The sequence below is a fragment of the Rana temporaria genome, chromosome 1, assembly GCF_905171775.1.
Source record: "Rana temporaria chromosome 1, aRanTem1.1, whole genome shotgun sequence".
Taxonomy (NCBI): Eukaryota; Metazoa; Chordata; class Amphibia; order Anura; family Ranidae; genus Rana; species Rana temporaria.
In genome coordinates this window covers 249,531,311-249,551,618 of record NC_053489.1, presented here as the reverse complement: position 1 = coordinate 249,551,618, position 20,308 = coordinate 249,531,311, and the positions used below count along the sequence as shown (strand labels likewise).

General features: G+C 44.1%; 1 protein-coding gene across 2 annotated transcripts in view; it reads right to left on the bottom strand.

Annotated features, from left to right (window-relative positions):
• Nucleotides 1–20,308, bottom strand: part of LOC120940516 (purine nucleoside phosphorylase-like) — a 48,848-nt gene that overhangs the window by 14,899 nt on the left and 13,641 nt on the right. The window contains exon 1 of one of the 2 annotated variants that reach the window (XM_040353436.1): nucleotides 9,310–9,471. The exons of the other annotated variant lie outside the window; for it this stretch is intronic. Coding sequence (XP_040209370.1) covers nucleotides 9,310–9,380 — 71 coding nt within the window. The 5' untranslated portion in view covers nucleotides 9,381–9,471. Of the gene's footprint in view, nucleotides 1–9,309; nucleotides 9,472–20,308 lie in introns of those variants that run through there. 2 annotated transcript variants of the gene reach the window in all.

The following is a 20,308-nucleotide window of genomic DNA, read 5'->3' as shown; positions in this document are numbered from 1 at the left end:
TTATTTTGAAGGGACAGCAAATTTACACTGTTATACAAGCTGTACACTCACTACACAACATTGTAGCCAAGTGTCATTTCTTCGGTGTTGTCACATGAAAAGATATAATAAAATATTTACAAAAATGTGAGGGGTGTACTCACTTTTGTGAGATACTGGAAATCTAAAGGAAATCGAACAACAAAAGTTGTATAGTGTGTATTATTTGCCGACATTTTGGAGGGTCCCGGGACACCTTTATCAAGGGACTTTAATTAGGATGGGCTATGATTCAGCAATACAGAATTTGGAGAATATATATATATATATATATATATATATATATATATATATATATATATATATATATATATATATATATGTGTGTGTGTGTGTGTGTGTGTGTGTGTGTGTGTGTGTGTGTGTGTGTAATTTACCTCAGTGGGAGATGTGCCTATGGCTAAAGCTCAGACCTCCATTACCTCAGCTACGAACCTTCATTATTAGCTGCTACCTGGAGACAAATGAAGGTGAAATGTGACATAGCACATGACACCAAGTGGCTTTTCAATGAACAGATTTGCTCTGCTAGCGCCTCTAGATAAAACATAATCCCAATCAAAGTCCTAACCCCAAAAATGGATGGATTTGTATGGAAGTACGGTAAGTGTTTGGTTGCGTTAAATTTTGTACAATTATCGTTCTGTACAGGGAACAGATCTATTGTTAAGCCCCGTAATGCTAGATGAGGAGTTGGTGAGGTTAGAATACCCATGGTATGGTATATGAGGGAGAACACCTTATTCCAAAAACTGCAGAAAGACCTGCAGTCCCACAATATATGCATTAAATTTCCCGTCAAGTCACATTGCAGCCAACACAAAGGAGAGGCATCAGGATAACAGAGTAGACAGTCTATATGGTATGGGGTTAGGCATCTTAAGGGCATTGTTCCAATTACTCACGCAATGGGTCACACTAATGTTGTTGGCCAGTGCATGTTGCCTAATATTAATAACCAGGGCCTAAAATCCTTTCATTCTAAAATGGGCTCATTGGGATTATCTTGACAACATCTGATTTATAACAATTTCAGCTCTGGTTCACATTGATGCTACTTTGAAATCGCCCTAGTTCACTTGAAGTAGCGCGATTTCAAAGTAGCAAGGTCAGCGCGATTTCAGGTGCTACTTTATAGACATCTGTGTGGCTTCATGCACAGATGTCTATTGAAGTCGCACCTGAAATCGTCAAAAGTAGTACAGAAACTACTTTTGCAAATCGTTGTGGCGCCGCAAAATCTGTGTCGCACCGATTGGAACAGTGTCATTGTCTCCAATAGGCTGCGACTTGTCATGCGATTTGATCTCTCAAACCGCTCCAATGTGAACCTAGGCTCAATACGATAGTTATGGTCTGCTGATTGTCTTTAGTAAATTACTGGTGCTCGTTCCATCAGTTTTATCTACTTTTCTTGAAGGACACGTATCCCAATCTCTACCAAGATACAGTAGCAAAATATGGGTTATTATAAGTATATTCACGCATTTGGTCACGGTACAAAGCTTATAAGATTTGCAATGAGCAATACTTGTTTGGTGGAAATTGTATATAGACAATGTGCTAGTGGTACTGTTCATCCGTTTATTTGTTCAAATATACATGCGTCTTATCTACATGCGTCTTTCTATTGAGGTTTAAAATCTTCTGACATTGTGTTTTGCCTTTTTTTTACTTCATTTTCAATAAAAAAACATTTGAAAGAAAAGTTTGTACAAATAAAACTGTATGTAAACTACAAAAAGAAAGCACGGTCACATACAAAGTGAACTGTAAAGACATAACACCACTTTTATATCTGTAGATAACACGGCTATATATTAATATATGTCCACAGATTAGAGAAAGGAATTGTACCATAAAAGGTTTTACTGTTCACTGCCAAACAAATACGATCATATTTAATGTGCCTGCCAATGTTGGCATAATAATTCAAACAAATCAACAAGAATGTTCTGACTGGATGTGACAAGTTCACAGCATGAGGGATTTAAAGCTTAAATAAATGGCATGAGAGGCTAGGTAAGCCAGCCATAGACGAACACGACATTAATCAATTTTAGATCGAAGATAACAAAGTTACTTGTGCTCTAAGCGAGCGGGCCTCTTTGTTAATTAGGAGTGATCTGCTCCATTTTCAATGCTATATCTGTGGCGGGCAAAACATAGAGAGTAGGAGAGCTAGGGCTGCTTGCCTCAGGCCCTGGCCCTCACCTTACTCAGCTGAGAGCAAATGGGAGGAGGGCGGCTGTTAACCCTGCATTTGCTTTGCATGCCTACATGCAGATTCTTCCCATACAGTGTCTTCACTGCATAGGCAGAGAGTGGGCTGTCTGCCAGGTTATTGGCATACAGTTCCTATGTTGAATGCCAAGTCCAATTAGCAGGAATCCGTGTAGTCCCCGAAGGCAGCACAATGATTATATAGAAAACTTAACATAGAAGTAAGGCTATATCAAGCTACCTTAAGACCCCTTTCAGACTGGAGCGGTTTGCAGGCGCTATTGCGCTAAAAAATAGCGCCTGCAAACCGACCCTAAACAGCCGCTGCTGTCTCTCCAGTGTGAAAGCGCAGCGAAATTGGCGGTAAAATAGCGGCGCTTTACCGCCGATGCTGCTCCCGCCCCAGTGTAAAAGGATCCTAATAAGGACGGATGGTGACTCACGGAAACTTCAGTGGATACAACATTTTAACAATATATAATCTTTTACATGGCTGCAAGTACCCCATCTCTATGTTTTATTTGCAAGTGCCTTACCTGGATATATATACTGTATAGGTTCTATTAAACATAATCAGATGGTTATACTATAGGACACTTGTTGTATATCCTAGAATTCTAGGTGTGTTTAGCACTTGAGCAATTTTTTATTTTGTGGCCAGAATAAATTAACACCCCACCCCAGGTTTACAGGCATCAAGCAGCTTTTCTGCCAGGAGGAAAGGCATCTAGGAGAGATGGCAAAATGTCCAGTGTGCACAAGGCCTAAGGCCTCTTTCACACAAGGCGGACTCCGTCGCTTTTTTTTTTCAAATGAACAAATTTCTAATAGTATGCGTTTTTTTTTTCCCCCAGGAAATTATATTCATACCAAGTGAGCGAGAAGCTGAATCTCTCTTCCCGTACTGCGCATTACACACACACACGCGCACACACACACACTAAAACCTGTAAAGACTGCCTCAAAAGTAGTGCAAATCAGGAAAAGCTTGATTTGAAAGTGAACTTGAATGGTGAGTGCACTGCTAGCATCACTGACTGAAACGTTTCCTTGTGTCGCAATTTGTAGGTTTCACTTGAATTATAAAGGCACGGGCAATGTGCCATGGCTCTTCCATTACTGGTTTAACGTCAGCTGCAGACAATTCATTAGCTTACTCATTTATGGACAGTCAATATACTTAAATATAGATGTGAATGTGTAATATTCTCATAAGAAAAAAGGAAGTAGATCCTTATCTTTTAGATAAGATGAAATATAACAGTAATAACAAAAAATATTTTTGCAGAAGGTGAAAAAACCCTTGAACCTTCAGATGGGTAAAATAAAAATTTCCTTTCACCCACTGACGAGAAGTAGCATCACTTTAACCAGTATAAACAATTTTCTATCACAAGAACTGGTCCATAAATAAGTAAATGATCAATAGATAATGCAGGATCACCTCTGTTCCACTGGGACAACCTGTACAGTCACGCAGGGTCATTTATGTGTTTGTTATTGTGTAGAACTAAGGCGGGCTGTGTCATAATGATTAAGTTAGGGAAAGCCCTTGTGTTTTTCTACGTGTACAATTCACAGTAAACTCAGGTTTATGGTTCCTGCCAGCTGCATGGCCATTTCCCAGACTTGGGCTCGGTTTCCACTTGTGCGACTTGTCATGCAACTTGGGACTGCAAAGTTGCATGACAAGTCGTACCCCATGATTTCCAATGAGTATTATTCATATCTGTGCGACTTCAAGTTGCAGCGACTTCAAAGTAGTCCCTTCACTACTTTGGTCCCACTTTGATGCGACTTGAGGTCCAGGAACTCAAGAATACACAGGCATTGTTTCAAGTCGCATCAAAATTGTGGAAAAATTGCAGCAAAATCGCGTGACTTTGGGGTTGTAATAGTGGAAACAAGAAGGGGGGTGTGTCAGACTGCTGCAGTATAACCACTATTCACTTTATTGGTGGGGGACAGCTTGTGTTAAAGGGGTAAACCCCCCTGTTTTATCACTTTAATGCATCCTATGCATTAAAGTTAAAAAACATCTGACTGACTAGTACTAGCCCCCCCCCCCCGTTTTATATACCTGAGCCCTGGAAAGTCTTGCATCGAGAACGTGCTGGATCCTTGCTCTTCATTGGATAGAGTGATAGAAGTGCAGCTATTGGCTCCCGCTGCTGTCAATCAAATCCAATGACGCGTGCACCGAATGCAGGACTCAGAAGCGCGCCCACAAGGTAACCCCCTTGGGAGAGCGCTTCCCAGAGAGGGTTATCTGATGTGGGGAGGAGCCGAGAGAGCTGCCAGGGGACCCCAGAAAATGACATTCAGGGCCACACTGTGTAAAACAAGCTGCACAGTGGAGGCAAGTATGACATGTTTGTTATTTAATAAAACAAAACAAACCTATAGTGTCACTTTAAATGCTGCGGGACATTCTTACAGCAATATAACAGCTAAAGACACGGTTCGGTTTTAAAGCATATCTACACCCAAGAACAAAAAATTCATGTATCACAGCTTACCGGTTCTTAGATGTGGTGGCTGCAATAGTTCTCTTTTTGCACATTTTTCTCCCTTATTGCTGCCAGAGCCATGTTTGCACACATTTAAAAATAATTTTAGTCCTGAAGATAATGTAAAACTTTCAAACATTATATATTTTCTGAAAGTAGACACGCTATAGAATAACAAAGTGGTAGTTCATTTTGTCACCATGAGCTTCATATAAAATCCCACCCCTTTTTTGTTTTGTAACCTTTCTGCCTTGCAATTTTGCTCCCATTGTCAATATGACAGGGATGGAGGCGCATGATTCTAAATAAAGCCATGACTGGGTAAAGTCCCAACTCCCCAATCACCCTCCATATTCAAAGTGGTAGTTCCAACTTTTTACATCACACGATATTACCGCAAAGAGAACACTCTAAGCCTGGGTTCACACTGGACTACAGTAATGAAGCTGTGCGAGTTCAGCTGACCTCACACGATTTCACTCATGTTTGTCAGTCCTGATTGCGATGCGATTTCAGAGACATCTGTGCAGGTTTCTTAACAGATGTCAATGTCAATTGTGGCACGAAATCACAAAAAGTAGTACTCCCCCCCCCCCCAATCACATAGGGGACATAAAGTCCCCCCATGTGATTTTTTTTTTTAGGTGACAGGTTCTCTTTAATGAGACATGCAGGGTCTAAGAAACCCTGCATGTCTCCTCTGTGCTCTTCTGAATGTTTTACCATGCAGATCGCATGGTAAAACATTTCTTCCCGTCTATGCTAGCCAGGGACACCGAGAGGCTGACCCAGAAGTGACATCATAGATGTCACAGCAATAAGGGGAAGAGAGCGGACATGAGTCTGCTCTTCTCCTTCCCTCTCCTGCCACTGGCACCCGCCATGTCAGTCCTGGGCCCGTAGATGGGCAAGCGTTGCTTGGAAAGCATGGGGGGGGGGGGGGTTTGTCGGTGTGTGTGAGCAATTGGGCAGCAGCGCAGCCACCCAAACTCTTTTTAATTGACAGGCATGAGTCTGTCTCTCAGCTTCACATACAATCCCGGTGGCTACATCCACTGCATTGTGTGTGAAACCCCCGCTGCCAGGTCCCTACGACGTACGGACCTGGCAGCGGAAAGGGTTACTCTGGTAATCCTGCCATTACCACACTTCCTGTTCTAGTGTGACAACTAGTATTGTCACCCCAGTATGGGAAGTGTGTTAGGACTACATAACACCTCCCTTTCTGTTCCATAACAGGGGGGAATGTTTTGTATTCCGTGGAGATAGCAGGGAACAATGTCAATTGATAACCGTCCAGAGGATTGATGGACAGCACGTGTCAAAAAGTTCAACATACCACTGAAAACATTTTATTAAAAAAAAAAAAAAAAAAAAAGGAAGCAAATAAGAGAAACGTATTGTTAGAGTTTGGTTACACAAAGCAAAATTAGCCTCATGTCTCTACATGTAGCAGTGCAATTACCTAGTGGCGGCATTTTCTACATAATAACTGAAGAGAGAATCTCATTTAACCTGTTGCTGCCTGTGTAAAATATATGTGTGGCAACAAAAGGGTAGGATTTAACGCCCACATACCAAACATATGAGTCACTGGGCAACTGATGTGTGTGCTGAGTGCGTACTCCCTGCACACTCCCAGCACAGAGACCGAGCTAATAAAGGTAGCTCTTGGTACTGACTGTTGGTCATAGGACCATCGGCTCTGATCATGTGACCATTATGTCAGTTAACCACAATGGTCACATGATTTCTAATCCCCCCCCCCCCCCCCCAATACTTTTTAAAGCGGTGGGCAGGAAGGAGTTAAATACATTGCTGACTGCATTGTTTGTATGCATCAGTGCAGTCAGGGACATGCAGACCACCATGAATAGGTCAGGATGCATTGGTTTGGCCCTGACTTATTTTTGATAAGTATCGGGTCATCTGAAAAGTCAAAGCATTTGGAACAAAGTCGCAATTTGGCGTCAAACTGTATAATATACCTTGAAGTGGTTGTAATTCCTTACATATGCCCAGTGAAGTGTCTGGCCTCGGGTGAGACACAGAGATAAAACAAAGCCTTCTACATAAGTTGTACCTGTTTTATCTGCTGGATTCTCTACATCAAAAGTGCAGAATTTATAAAGCTTGCCGAAGCTGTCAGAAAAAAAGGGAGCAGCGAGCTGAAATTACACTCCGGAGAGCTCTAAGAGCTGATTGGAGGGAAGGGACACACCCCCATTCACACAGCACACAGGAACAAAGCTAAGGCGGTCAATCAGCTGGAGGTTCCTCCTGTCACCTTTTTTCTCTTGGTGTCAGGATAACATGTCACAAGTGACTCATGCTGATTGCAGAGGAACAGCAGACAGAAATGACACTCTGGATTGAGTATACACACACTATATAGGGATATGCTTGATCCATATTTCATGTCGGAGGTTTACAACCACTTTTAGGCTGGGTTCACACTTATGTGAATTGGATGTGGGTTTCTCCGCATCCAATTCACATGACAGGACATTGTGACCGTCTCTCAATGGAGCGGGTTCACACATCTTCGGGACGGCCGCAGAGTGCACAGCAGGAGAGTCCTGCACATCTTTGGCTCAGTTTCAGGATTAAAATTTGGACCTAAAAATGGTAAACGGGGGGGGGGATGCACTACACACCCTGCTGTGCCCCACGGCCACACCTGGTGTGAACCCAGCCTAAAGCAAACCTTCAGCCACAAATAACAGGATAAAAATCAACAGCCCATTAAAAGATCAACGTATTCACTTTCATTCCAGAACGTTCCCCTGTAGTACTTATTTTACATCACCAGACGTCCTCAGTCTAAGTTTCAGCATCATTGATCCCACTTCCCCTGGGCCCAGGTCTTCCTGAACCCGCCCCAGCCTGTGAATGGACAGTGAAAGGAGAAGCAGCTCAGTGATGAGCTCCTCTCTCTGTGTACAAGGCTATGCCAACACATCTCCTTGTCCCTTTTCCCCCATAACACACCTCTTTGTCGCTTTCCCCATAACAAACCTCTTTGTCGCTTTCCCCATAACACACCTCTGTGTCGCTTTCCCCATAACACACCACCTTGTCCCTTTCCCCATAACACACCACCTTGTCCCTTTCCCCATAACACACCACCTTGTCCCTTTCCCCATAACACACCTCTTTGTCGCTTTCCCCATAACACACCTCTTTGTCGCTTTCCCCATAACACACCTCTTTGTCGCTTTCCCCATAACAAACCTCTTTGTCGCTTTCCCCATAACACACCTCTGTGTCGCTTTCCCCATAACACACCACCTTGTCCCTTTCCCCATAACACACCACCTTGTCCCTTTCCCCATAACACACCACCTTGTCGCTTTCCCCATAACACACCTCTTTGTCGCTTTCCCCATAACACACCTCTTTGTCGCTTTCCCCATAACACACCTCTTTGTCGCTTTCCCCATAACACACCTCTTTGTCGCTTTCCCCATAACACACCTCTTTGTCCCTTCCCCCATAACACACCTCTTTGTCCCTTCCCCCATAACACACCTCTTTGTCGGTTTCCCCATAACACACCTCTTTGTCGGTTTCCCCATAACACACCTCTTTGTCGCTTTCCCCATAACACACCTCTTTGTCCCTTCCCCCATAACACACCTCTTTGTCGGTTTCCCCATAACACACCTCTTTGTCGGTTTCCCCATAACACACCTCTTTGTCGGTTTCCCCATAACACACCTCTTTGTCGGTTTCCCCATAACACACCTCTTTGTCGGTTTCCCCATAACACACCTCTTTGTCGGTTTCCCCATAACACACCTCTTTGTCGGTTTCCCCATAACACACCTCTTTGTCGGTTTCCCCATAACACACCTCTTTGTCGGTTTCCCCATAACACACCTCTTTGTCGGTTTCCCCATAACACACCTCCTTGTCCCTTTCCCCATAACACACCTCTTTGTCGGTTTCCCCATAACACACCTCCTTGTCCCTTTCCCCATAACACACCTCTTTGTCGGTTTCCCCATAACACACCTCTTTGTCGGTTTCCCCATAACACACCTCCTTGTCCCTTTCCCCATAACACACCTCTTTGTCGGTTTCCCCATAACACACCTCCTTGTCCCTTTCCCCATAACACACCTCTTTGTCGGTTTCCCCATAACACACCTCTTTGTCCCTTTCCCAGTTGGTCTATACACAATGGCAGCAGTTATATTGGGATAGAACTGATTTTTAGCAATACTTATTCAAAATCCCAAATGCCAAACATGTACAAAATGCCAAACATGTACAAAATGCCAAACATGTACAAAATGCCAAACATGTACAAAAAAAAGTCCTATCTGCAAAATATCACATGTGTCAAAGTGTATGAGCCCCTGGGAGGGTCACCTACAATTCACACAACTCTTAACCAAGACTTACACATTTTCAGGTGAATCTTATGTGAATAACGTGTGCCTCTTGGGTATAAATATGGGCAGAGCTCACATGTGCCACCCTCCCCGTGTATACAGGATATAATCAGTGCTATAAGTAATGTCTCACTCACCCAGTACGAGACTCGTAGTCTTCTATCCTTCTGGATTCGTGGTTTACCGTCCCTGGTGCTGGTGGAGACATCTGTACACGTGATTCCGCCAATAACTATAGCGGGACCCTATAGACGCCTGTGTATATATAGTACATGCGTTGTCACTGCCCGTATACAAACTGCAGCTCCGCCCCTCATAGAACAGACGCAGGATAGTTTTCACTTTTGATTGGCCGCTCTGCACACTCCCCCATTCTGATTGGCAGCTGATCTTTTTGATGATACCCGGGACATTCCAGACAGAAAACGTCACGGATGTGGGGGGGCAGGATGTGGGGGAGTCAGTCGCCTGATTCTAGAAATGACTGTTGGTGGGACGTGACACATCGTGTTTGCCGCCTTGTGACAACACAGTATCTGTCATAATAATACAAAACAATGTGTACCCGGAAGCGTGATATTGCGCCATTCTTCCCACTATATTACATTGGATAACATCACAATAGCATGGAAGACGTGGCCTCTGGTTTCCAGGGACACTACAAGGCTTTTCTGTGTTCATTGTGAGCTTCCAGGACCCTAGGGAACTAGACAGGGGGCGGGGCTCAGCCATGTACTGAAATCACTATAAACTTTTATATTCTTTCCTATGAGAGGGGCGATGTAATAAAACTACACAGTAACCAATCAGCTTCTAGCTTCACCGTGTTTGGTTAAGCTTTGTAAATGAAAGCTTGAAGCTGATTGGTTGCCATGCACAGCTGCTTCAGTTTTCTTACAAATAAAATATGGTGAGTGTTATTGCCTACTTTCTGAAAATGCTAGCTGCCTGCCTGATATGTTAATCCTTAGATAAGTGTCATGGTGAGTTACCTGGTAATTCAAACCTTTTTCCACGTGGCATAGTGGTGGTGATCCTTCACATTTATCAATATCATGCCAGCTTGAACTGATGTCAGCAACTGATGCTAAAAGCATCCAAGTCAGCCTGTGCTTTGCCCATCCAGCACAGTGCAACCGGTTCTCTTTAATATTGACCTACGCAGATACATATGTATCTGTCTTTCAATCATCTATGCCAGGGGGTATGGGCGTCCGCTCCATAGGGCAAGGGGGGGGGGGTGTCCCATTGTTGGTGTCATTGGGCCCAATTGATGGTTTTATTAGGAGGAATTGTGCAACTTTGTTGGTGTCGGTGGAAGAAGTTGTGCCCCATCGTTGGTGTCAGTGGGAGGAATTGAGCCCCATCATTGTTGTAATTTTGCCCAATTGTTGGACTAATTGGGAGGAATTGTTCCCCATCTTTGGTGTAATTGGAAGGAATTGTGCCCCATCTTTAGTGTAATTGGGAGGAATTGTGCCCCATCTTTGGTGTAATTGGGAGGAATTGTGTCCCATCTTTAGTGTAATTGGGAGGAATTGTGCCCCATCTTTGGTGTAATTGGGAGGAATTGTGCCCCATCTTTGGTGTAATTGGAAGTAATTGTGCCCCATCTTTGGTGTAATTTGGAGGAATTGTGCCCCATCGTTGGTGTAATTGGGAGGAATTGTGTCCCATCATTGGTGTACTTGGGAGGAATTGTGCCCCAAGATTGGTGTAATTGGGAGGAATTGTGTCCCATCTTTGGTGTAATTGGAAGTAATTGTGCCCCATATTTGGTGTAATTGGGAGGAATTGTGCCCCATCGTTGGTGTAATCGGGAGGAATTGTGCCCCATCATTGGTGTACTTGGGAGGAATTGTGCCCCATCATTGGTGTAATTGGGAGGAATTGTGTCCCATCATTGGTGTACTTGGGAGGAATTGTGCCCCATCATTGGTGTAATTGGCAGGAATTGTGCCCCATCTTTGGTGTAATTGGAAGTAATTGTGCCCCATCTTTGGTGTAATTGGGAGGAATTGTGCCCCATCGTTGGTGTAATTGGGAGGAATTGTGCCCCATCGTTGGTGCACTTGGGAGGAATTGTGCCCCATCATTGGTGTAATTGGCAGGAATTGTGCCCCATTATTGGTGTAACTGGAAATAATTGTGCCTTTCCACTGGTCTCAGTGGGGGGGGGGGTGGATTATGTCCCATTGTCGATATTAGTAGATGAAATAGTGCCCCAAGGGCCTGATAAAAGCAAGCAAAGGGCCACATCTGGCCCTGGTCCGCAGTTTAGAGACCACTGATCTATGCCAAGGGTCTCCAAACCTTTCAGGATAAGGGCCACATCGTATATATTATATCCTAATTTGTTGGACAAAAACAAATGTTGATAGACGAATGAATCAAATTTGCATGAATACCTTTTACCTGTAGTTTTTCTTTAACAAACTATGATTTAGGCTGGGTTCACACTGGTGCGATGCCAGACATTGCATGTGATTCGCACCGCATGCCTGTGCACATCACAAGCCATGTCTGTGCAGTGCAAATTCAGCCATACAGTTGGTACCGCCTCACATCAAGGCCCCCATCAGAATTCCTCCTTACACTTGGATCCCTATCAGAGTCCCCCTTTACATCAGAGCCCCCTCTTACATCAGGATCCTCCCCCCTTCCATTAAAGTTCTTGCTTAAATCAGCATTCCCATCTGAGTCCCCCCTTACATCCGGGTCCTCTTTAGAGTCTCCCTTACATAAAAGTCCACATCAAAGTACCCCTACATCAGAGTTCTTATTATAGTCCCCCCCAGGGGCGGACTGACCATTGAGTCACTCGGGCACTGCCCGAGGGCCCCATGTCACTAGGAGGCCCCATCAGGGTTGCCAGGCTCAGTAAAACCAGGGACAGTATGTAAAAATCTATGTTTTTTTTTACATCTGTCCCTGATATGTCTGAAACCAACATGCTTCTGATGTGAAAATCCCGAGATTTTAGCTGCCCCGCCTCTGCACTGCCTCCTGGCGTGGTGGCCATCTGTAAGGCCAGGATCCCCCTAGTCTTCTATTGCCCGGGGGCCCCATGAGTTGTCAGTCCGCCCCTGGTCCCCCCTTATATCAGGGCCCCCATCAGAGGGCCCTCTTACATCAGATGGCCAGATAAAATCTCACAGCATGCCAGATTTGGCATACCCAAGGCTATGGACCCTGCATATGACAGCACTGCTTGGCCCAGCAACGTTACATAGTGTGACTCATATACTCCTCCTTGCTTGCAATTTTGTAATTATTGGGTATATCCTGCTTCCAGCAGCTGAATAGAGTAGTGGGGGAGTCAAGGAATGGTGAGAATTCTACTAGAAGGAATGAGGTGTAGCAACCGGTTGCTTTTCCCTGAATGGACAAAGTACATAATTGCTTTAATGATAATTGCATGGTTGGTCTGTAGGACATGTACAGTTTGGGATAAAGGCTGAAGAGGGCTGGGTAATGGGCTCCCTAGAGTGGGTTACAGGTAAGTAGGAGCTCTGATCAAACCAAACCTGATATTGTATTGGTTGTGCATAGTGCTAGGTATGAATACATCCATCACATGGATAGTTACTCTCTGTAGTAGAGGTTGGTGTCTATATTCAATAGACTAATGCCGCGTACACACGATCGGACATTCCGACAACAAAACCGTGGATTTTTTCCGACGGAATGTTGGCTCAAACTTGTCTTGCATACACACAATCACACAAATGTTGTCTGAAATTCTGAACGTCAAGAACGCGGTGACGTACAACACTACGACGAGCCGAGAAAAATGAAGTTCAATAGGCAGTGCGGCTCTTCTGCTTGATTACGAGCATGCGTGGATTTTTGTGCGTTGGAATTGGCTTACACACGATCGGAATTTCCGAAAAATTGAGAACCAGCTCTCAAACATTTGTCGACGAAAATTCCGACAAATGTCCGATGGAGCCTACACACGGGAATATCCAACCAAAAGCTCACATCAAACATTTCTTGACGTAAATTCCGACCGTGTGTACGCGGCATAACACTTGTTGTATTTCATGATGCATGTCCAGTACCCTCCATGTTTAGTGACACGGTCACCTATATCTTAAAGAGAAGAAGAGTGATGACAGGGTTCCAGTAAATCATATAGTAAATCCTTTATATCATATAGTAGTTCTTTAAAGGGAACTCCAGTCCTAGGATCTCAGATAAATGCCCTGTCTATAAATCCAACCGCAAAACTGCAAATATCCTCGATGTGCAATTGTGCACAGTTCAACCTTCCCCTCCCCCTAAAAGCATGGTAATGCTACTTGCTCACATATGCTACAGGTAAGCATATATTCACATAATGTTAAGAGCCCTGGGGACTCTCGGATGCAATAAATTCTGCTTTAAATTACTCACCGCCTTCCCATAGCTTTCATCATGAGCTCCTCTGTTGAAATACCCAAATCTTATTTCCTGTCCTTGGGAACTTACTGCTCTTTTTGCAACAGTAATGTAATATACATAAAAAAACAAACGAAAAGAGTGAGTTGAACACCTTAATACAGATATCCACCCAAGAAGCTAGTAGCTATAGCATGCTTTTGACATTTATTTAAACTGGAAATATCAGTTTTGACTGGACTCTTCCTTATTGTCTTAAAGGGGAGTTCCACCCACAATTTCACTTTTTAAATATAAATACCCCTGTAATACACAAGCTTAAAGCGGGGGTTCACCCTTAGAGGGCACTTTTCCCCCTTAGATTCCTGCTCGTTTTTACTAGGGGAATCGGCTATTTATTTTAAAATATGTGCAGTACTTACCCGTTTACGAGATGCATCCTCTCCGTCGCTTCCGGGTATGGGCTTCGGGAATGGGCGTTCCTTCTTGATTGACAGTCTTCCGAGAGGCTTCCGACGGTCGCATCCATCGCGTCACTCGTAGCCGAAAGAAGCCGAACGTCGGTGCGGCTCTATACTGCGCCTGCGCACCGACGTTCGGCTTCTTTCGGCTACGAGTGACGCGATGGATGCGACCGTCGGAAGCCTCTCGGAAGGCTGTCAATCAAGAAGGAACGCCCGCTCCCGAAGACCCATACCCGGAAGCGACGGAAGAAGATGCAGCTCGAAAACGGGTAAGTACGGATCATATTTTAATACAAATAGCCGATTCCCCTAGACCGAACGAGCAGGAACCTTATGGGAGAAAAAAAAAATTTCATAAATGGGTGAACTCCCGCTTTAATGTATTCTAGTAAAGTTAGTCTGTAAACTAAGATCTGTTTTGTTAGGTTGTTACAGCATTTAGATAGTTTATAATCTAGAAATAGACCGTGGCCATCTTAAGTGTGGGCATCATGAAGCCAGACTGTATGACTTCCTGGATTTCAGCTTTGCATATCTCGCACATGCTCAGTGCACAAGCAATGTAATAGGTTTCAGTCAGGTTTGCAAGGACTACTGGGAAACATGATGCCTATCCCAGAAACCCTTGCAAATAGACTAGGCTAATAAGGAGGAGGAAGTAATAAAGGATTACAAAATAAAGGTATTTACAAGCAACAAATTAAATAAAAATTGTCCATTCTGAACACTATGAGATTAGGGCATGCAGCACAGACAAACATAAAACAATGGGTGGAACTCCACTTTAAAGCACAATTCAGAGCACCATCCATTTCATGATCAGACCTGTACTATTCATATACGTTTTGTTTTATATATACAATTTTCTCCCTGAATGATCATAAAAATGTTGAAAGATTGGAAATAATTGCATTTGTTCTGAAATTCTTTGAATTCTTCCCCTCTCTGATGCCAAGCATGTGACTAATAGTGAGGCATGGGTCATGTGGTTTCTTTCATGGAAATTTGGGTGAACGATCATCTGGCAGGGCTTACAGGTCAACGCTTTACCTCCTCTTCAGATGAGAACATGTGACCGATGCTTCAGCAAATACAGTATATAGCGGGATTATGTCCTGCTCTATATATCATACCTATGTGGATGCATGTTTAAGAGAATCTGCCAAGGTGCCAATGCATTTCATGGAACATTAGTTAGTTAGCAGTGTATACTAAGTAAAAAGTTGGGGGTGATGGCACTGCCTATACCTTACCCCTAAATCACAAGAGGGCCCCACCTATGGGGATCCAGTAAGAGTGAGCTACTGGTAGAAATGAATATATATATATATTAATTTCTACCAGTAGCTCACTCTTACTGGATCCCCTAGGTGGGGCCCTCTTGTGATTTAGGGGTAAGGTATAGGCAGTGCCATCACCCCCAACTTTTTACTTTTTACTACTTGTATGTGATGTGAACCATCTCCATAGAGAACAATGTTAAATCACCCATCCACGGTATTTTAGGCTGCAATAGCGTCGGGCTTCAGGCGTTAAAACGCCTAGGTGTGAATGGAGCCTTAGGGTCCTTTCACTCTAGCGGACCTTTCGTCCGTTCATTACAAGTCCGTTAACGGACTTGTAATGAATCCCTATGGGATCGCGTCCGTTAGCGGATGGAGCCTCCGCTAGCGTCCGCCTCCGTCGGGATCCGCTTTTGCGAACGGAAGAAACCCTATTTTTCTTCCGTTCGGCGGAACGGATCGGATGCAGACGGACAGACGGTCCGTCTGCATCCGATCCCCCAGAGGGGAGAGCGGAGCAGAGACAGGGCGGTCTCTGCATTGTGTGCGGGGACCGCCCTATCCGCCGACAGCTCAGCGGGGATCCCCGCTGAGCTTTGGCGGACACACGGAGGGGACCCAGAAACGGTCCGCTCCGTGTGAAAGAGCCCTTAGTTGTTTGTTTTTCTAATACACTATTTGTTGCCATATTAAATTCACAACACAAGTATTTATACTTATGCTAGATGAAACATCACAAACATATTTACTTTGTATCAACAACTACAGTACAAGGTTGTTAACAGAAGTGTTTATATTTTTGTTACATTTAGATTGCCGATGATACAAAAACAAGTCTATAGCGTTACTCATTATTCTTTCTGCACTTAGTACACACATTATCCTTGATAAAAAACAATATATAATGCAACATGAACTACGATCACCTTTGCATTGGTTTATGTTTTCTAACAGTGAAGGCCATAGGCGTTTTGCTATCAGAGCACAGTGCTTAGCAAAGTTCATGGCCTAGATAGAAGGTGGTATGAGCCGTAATGGAAAGAACGTGTTGGGTGTGTTCAGGTTTCATTAAAGAGTTAAGTGACGGCAGCACAAAATGCACTGCTTTTCAATGTTTAATGCTGGAAGAAGGAGGGATGCTCTCCGCCTATCAGAGCAGGCGATTTCTCACACCCACTGTGGAAAGCCAATCACGAGTCGGTAGTTGAAAAACCACAAGAACACACGCTCTTGGTAACACAAAGCCATGAAATCTATCGCTTCTCTAAACAAATGATCCCTCTGTCTCCTGTACAGTTACTGTGCTGGGAAGCTTCCTGCTTGGCATTCTCTTTAGTTGTATCCTTTCTGTAAGGGGCCTTTCACACGGACGGATAGAATGATGCTTTTAGCTGCAGATTTTCTAGTTTTCTACCGCAGCTAAATGTACACAATGCTTTCCTATGGCCCCATTCACACACAACGTTTAGCTGCGATGGTGCGAATAGAAAAAATAGAATTGAATGCGTCCAGGTGCGATTTAGCGCAGCTATATGCACTTAACCGAAGGTAATCGCAGTCTTTTGTGTCAACTGCGGATAGCAGCGTGAGAAAAAAAAAAAGAACAGGAAGCACATCTTAATCAAAAAAAATAATAAGGGTTGCTATGGAAATGACTACCGCAGCTAAACGCGGCCGCATGTAACCGCACGTAATCGCACGTAATCGCAATGTACAAATGCAGCTAATCGCAGTGCCCAGAGCCTTGAATTTCACTGAAAATGTACATGCTTTTAATTGCGGCAAAACTGCCGTCCGTCTGAAAGGGGCCTTATAGTGTTCCCTTTCCCAAACCTGAAGAATATGATTCTATTAAAGTCTTGTCTACAAGGAATTTTCTGTTTTCCCTTCTAAGTTTCAATTTGGATCCTAGAATCGTGAATTTTTTCTGATTGTTGCTTTTGCTATACATTTTTATAAAAGAAGCGTGGCCTATTCCACTGAGTTGTAACATTTTATATGAATGAATAAATGAAAACGTATATAGCGCGGCGCATACGAACTGAATCGCCTCTGGCGCTAGTTGTTCCTGTCTGTCTAGAACATCAAAAGAGCAGAGTTTTGATCTGTCTTCTGAAGGCTAGGTGGTTTTCCTCCAACCGAATGCTGGTTGGTAAAGCGTGAATTAGGTAAATATCTGCTGATTCCTTTTTCTCCCCTTTGCACATGATTATGTATTCTTTGCAAAGATCATTTTGCAGCACATTTGATAACCTAAGGGAAAAACCCACTTGCAAAGCAAACAGCCTATCAGTAAATCTACCCCATAGTGTTACATTTTTCAACAATTGCAAACCACTTGGTATTAGAAAACCATTCATTACCATCTTCAGTTTCGTGTCTATGTGCTCCTGATCCTGCCATTTTTGGCCAGATTGGCAAACAATTTAGGGCCAGATCCACAAAGAAGTTACGCTGGCGTATCTATTGATACGCCGCGTAACTTCTAGGATGCTCCGGTGTATCTTTTTTCTGTATTCAGAAAACAAGATACGGCAGAATTTTGCTAAGATACGACCAGCGTAAGTCACCTACGCCGTCGTATCTTAACTGCATATTTACGCTGGCCGCTAGGAGCGTGTATGCTGGTTTAGGCCTAGAATATGTAAATAAGCTAGATACGCCAATTCACGAACGTACGCACGGCCGTCGCAGTACAGATACGCCATTTACGTTAGGCTTTTTCCAGCCTAAAGTTACCCCTGCTATATGAGGCGTAGCCAATGTTAAGTTATGGACGTCGGGACAGCATCAAATTTTCCGTCGATTATGTCGTTTGCGTAAGTCGTTCGCGAATAGGGCTGTGCGTCATTTACATTCACGTCGAAAGCATTGGCTTTTTGCGGGTTAATTTGGAGCATGCGCACTGGGATACTTTCACGGACGGCGCATGCGCTGTTCGTAAAAAGCGTTATTTACGTGGGGTCACAATACATTGACATAAAACACGCCCACATGTTCCATATTTGAATTAGGCGGGCTTACGCTGGCCTATTTACGTTACGCCGCCGCAACTTTGCTTTGAGAATACTGCACTTGCCTGTCAAAGTAGCGGTGGCGTAGCGTAACTACGATACACTACGCCTGCTTAAAAATACGCCGTTCTGCGTGGATCTGGCCCATAATGTCTATGGAGCACCAGCACAGACGGACAGGTGAGGATTGTGGGGATGGGAACAATCGCGTATGTGTGATGGGGGAAGCACTAATGTGTTTTTGTGCCATTTTTCAGGCGCTTTACAGGCACTATTTTTAGGGCTAAAGCACCAGAAAAACGCATCCAGTGTGAAAGGGGTCTTAAGTTATAGTATATTGGTGGAACACTGACAAAGCTCTAGGAACAACCACACTACCATACATGACAGATCAGTATTGGATATATGGAGTGCTTTCACACTAGGGCGCTGCGCTGGCAGGACGTTAGAAAAAGTTCTGCAAGCAGCATCTTAGGGGCGCTTTAGGAGTGGTGTATACACTCCTTCTTTTGTGTAGTGGCTTTGCACAGAGAAGCCTGGATTCTCCTCTTCTCTGGTCCCCTTTCTGTGCTCTTAGCCCCTCCCCTGCCCCCTGCAGCTTGCTATGGGGGCACCCGACCGAGTCACAGCTCCCTGTGTCCATTCAGACATGGAGCTGTGGCCCCGGCCCTTTCTCTCTCCCAGGGATGGACTGGCCATAGGGACTACAGGGAGTTTCCCGGTGGGCCGATGGCTCAGTGGGCCGTTTTTTAAAACAGAGATGCTGCTTGAAGGACTTTTTTTAATGCCCTGGCAGCGCCCCAGTGTGAAAGCATTCAGGCTTTCACACTGGGACTGCAGCAGAAGCGTTTTTCAGTCGCTTTGCAGGCGCTATTTTTAGCCCAAAAGCGCCTAAAAAACGCCTCAGTGTAAAAAGGGGTCCTACACTCACCCCCTCTCTTTTACACTCACTCTGTTTTTCTTACACTCACCCCCCCCCCCCTCTCTCTCTCTCTCTCTCTCTCATTTACCTCTCTCACCCTCTCATGAGATACAATCATGGATGTAGGGGCCTTTTGGTGGGCGTGATTTTATTGAATTAAAGTGGGCCGGTCTGGATGAAGTCCAGGGCCAAATTTTTGTCCCAGTCCAGCCATGCTCTCTCCTGACTAACTTTGATTGACAGCAGTGAGAGCCAATGGAGCCACTGCTGTGTCTCAGTCAATCAGGAGGGCCGAGACACTCGTGGACATCGCTGGATAGAGATGGGGCTCAGGTAAGTAAGAGGGGGGCTGCTGCACACAGAAAGCTTTTTATCTTAATACATAGAATGCATTAAGATAAAAAACCTTCTGACTTTACGTCTTTAACAGGCCCAAATTCCCACAAGGAAGACTGTTAATCTTGTGGAAAGCCCTTTCAGCAGAGTGGTGGCTTTTTTAGCTGCAAAGGATAGGGGAAAGGGGGGGGGGGGGCAATATTGTTTTATTGTCCATAATTTTGTCTATAAATCTTTTGACCTTATAGTCTAACCACTTGCGAACCGCAATACGTAAATATGCGTTGCAGCTTGCAAGTGGTTTACAGGGGATACAACGGAAGTTATTAACCATAACCCCTGTATCTTTTTCTCATGATTTTCAAATCAGTCGCTAGATCAATTTCAGAAGTATTTCTCAGGCTTACTGTTTTCACTGACGAGCCCGAGAAATGAACCGATGATTTGCACGGCTGACCATAGAGGTGAAAAGAGACCAGATCATCTCTATGATTTAGGAGGACCGGAGTGACGTCATGACATCACTTCCGGTATACAGCGGAAGTAAACAATTTTTTTTTTTAAAGCAAAAGATCAATTTGTTTTTTTTGTGATCTTTTGCTTTCAAAGGTAAAAGATAGATATGGGGTCTTATAGACCCCAGATCTCTCCGCAAAAAGGACCTGTCATCCCATATTTCTATTACAAGGGATGTTTGCAACGATTGTCATTTTATTCTATAGGGTCTCTGCCAA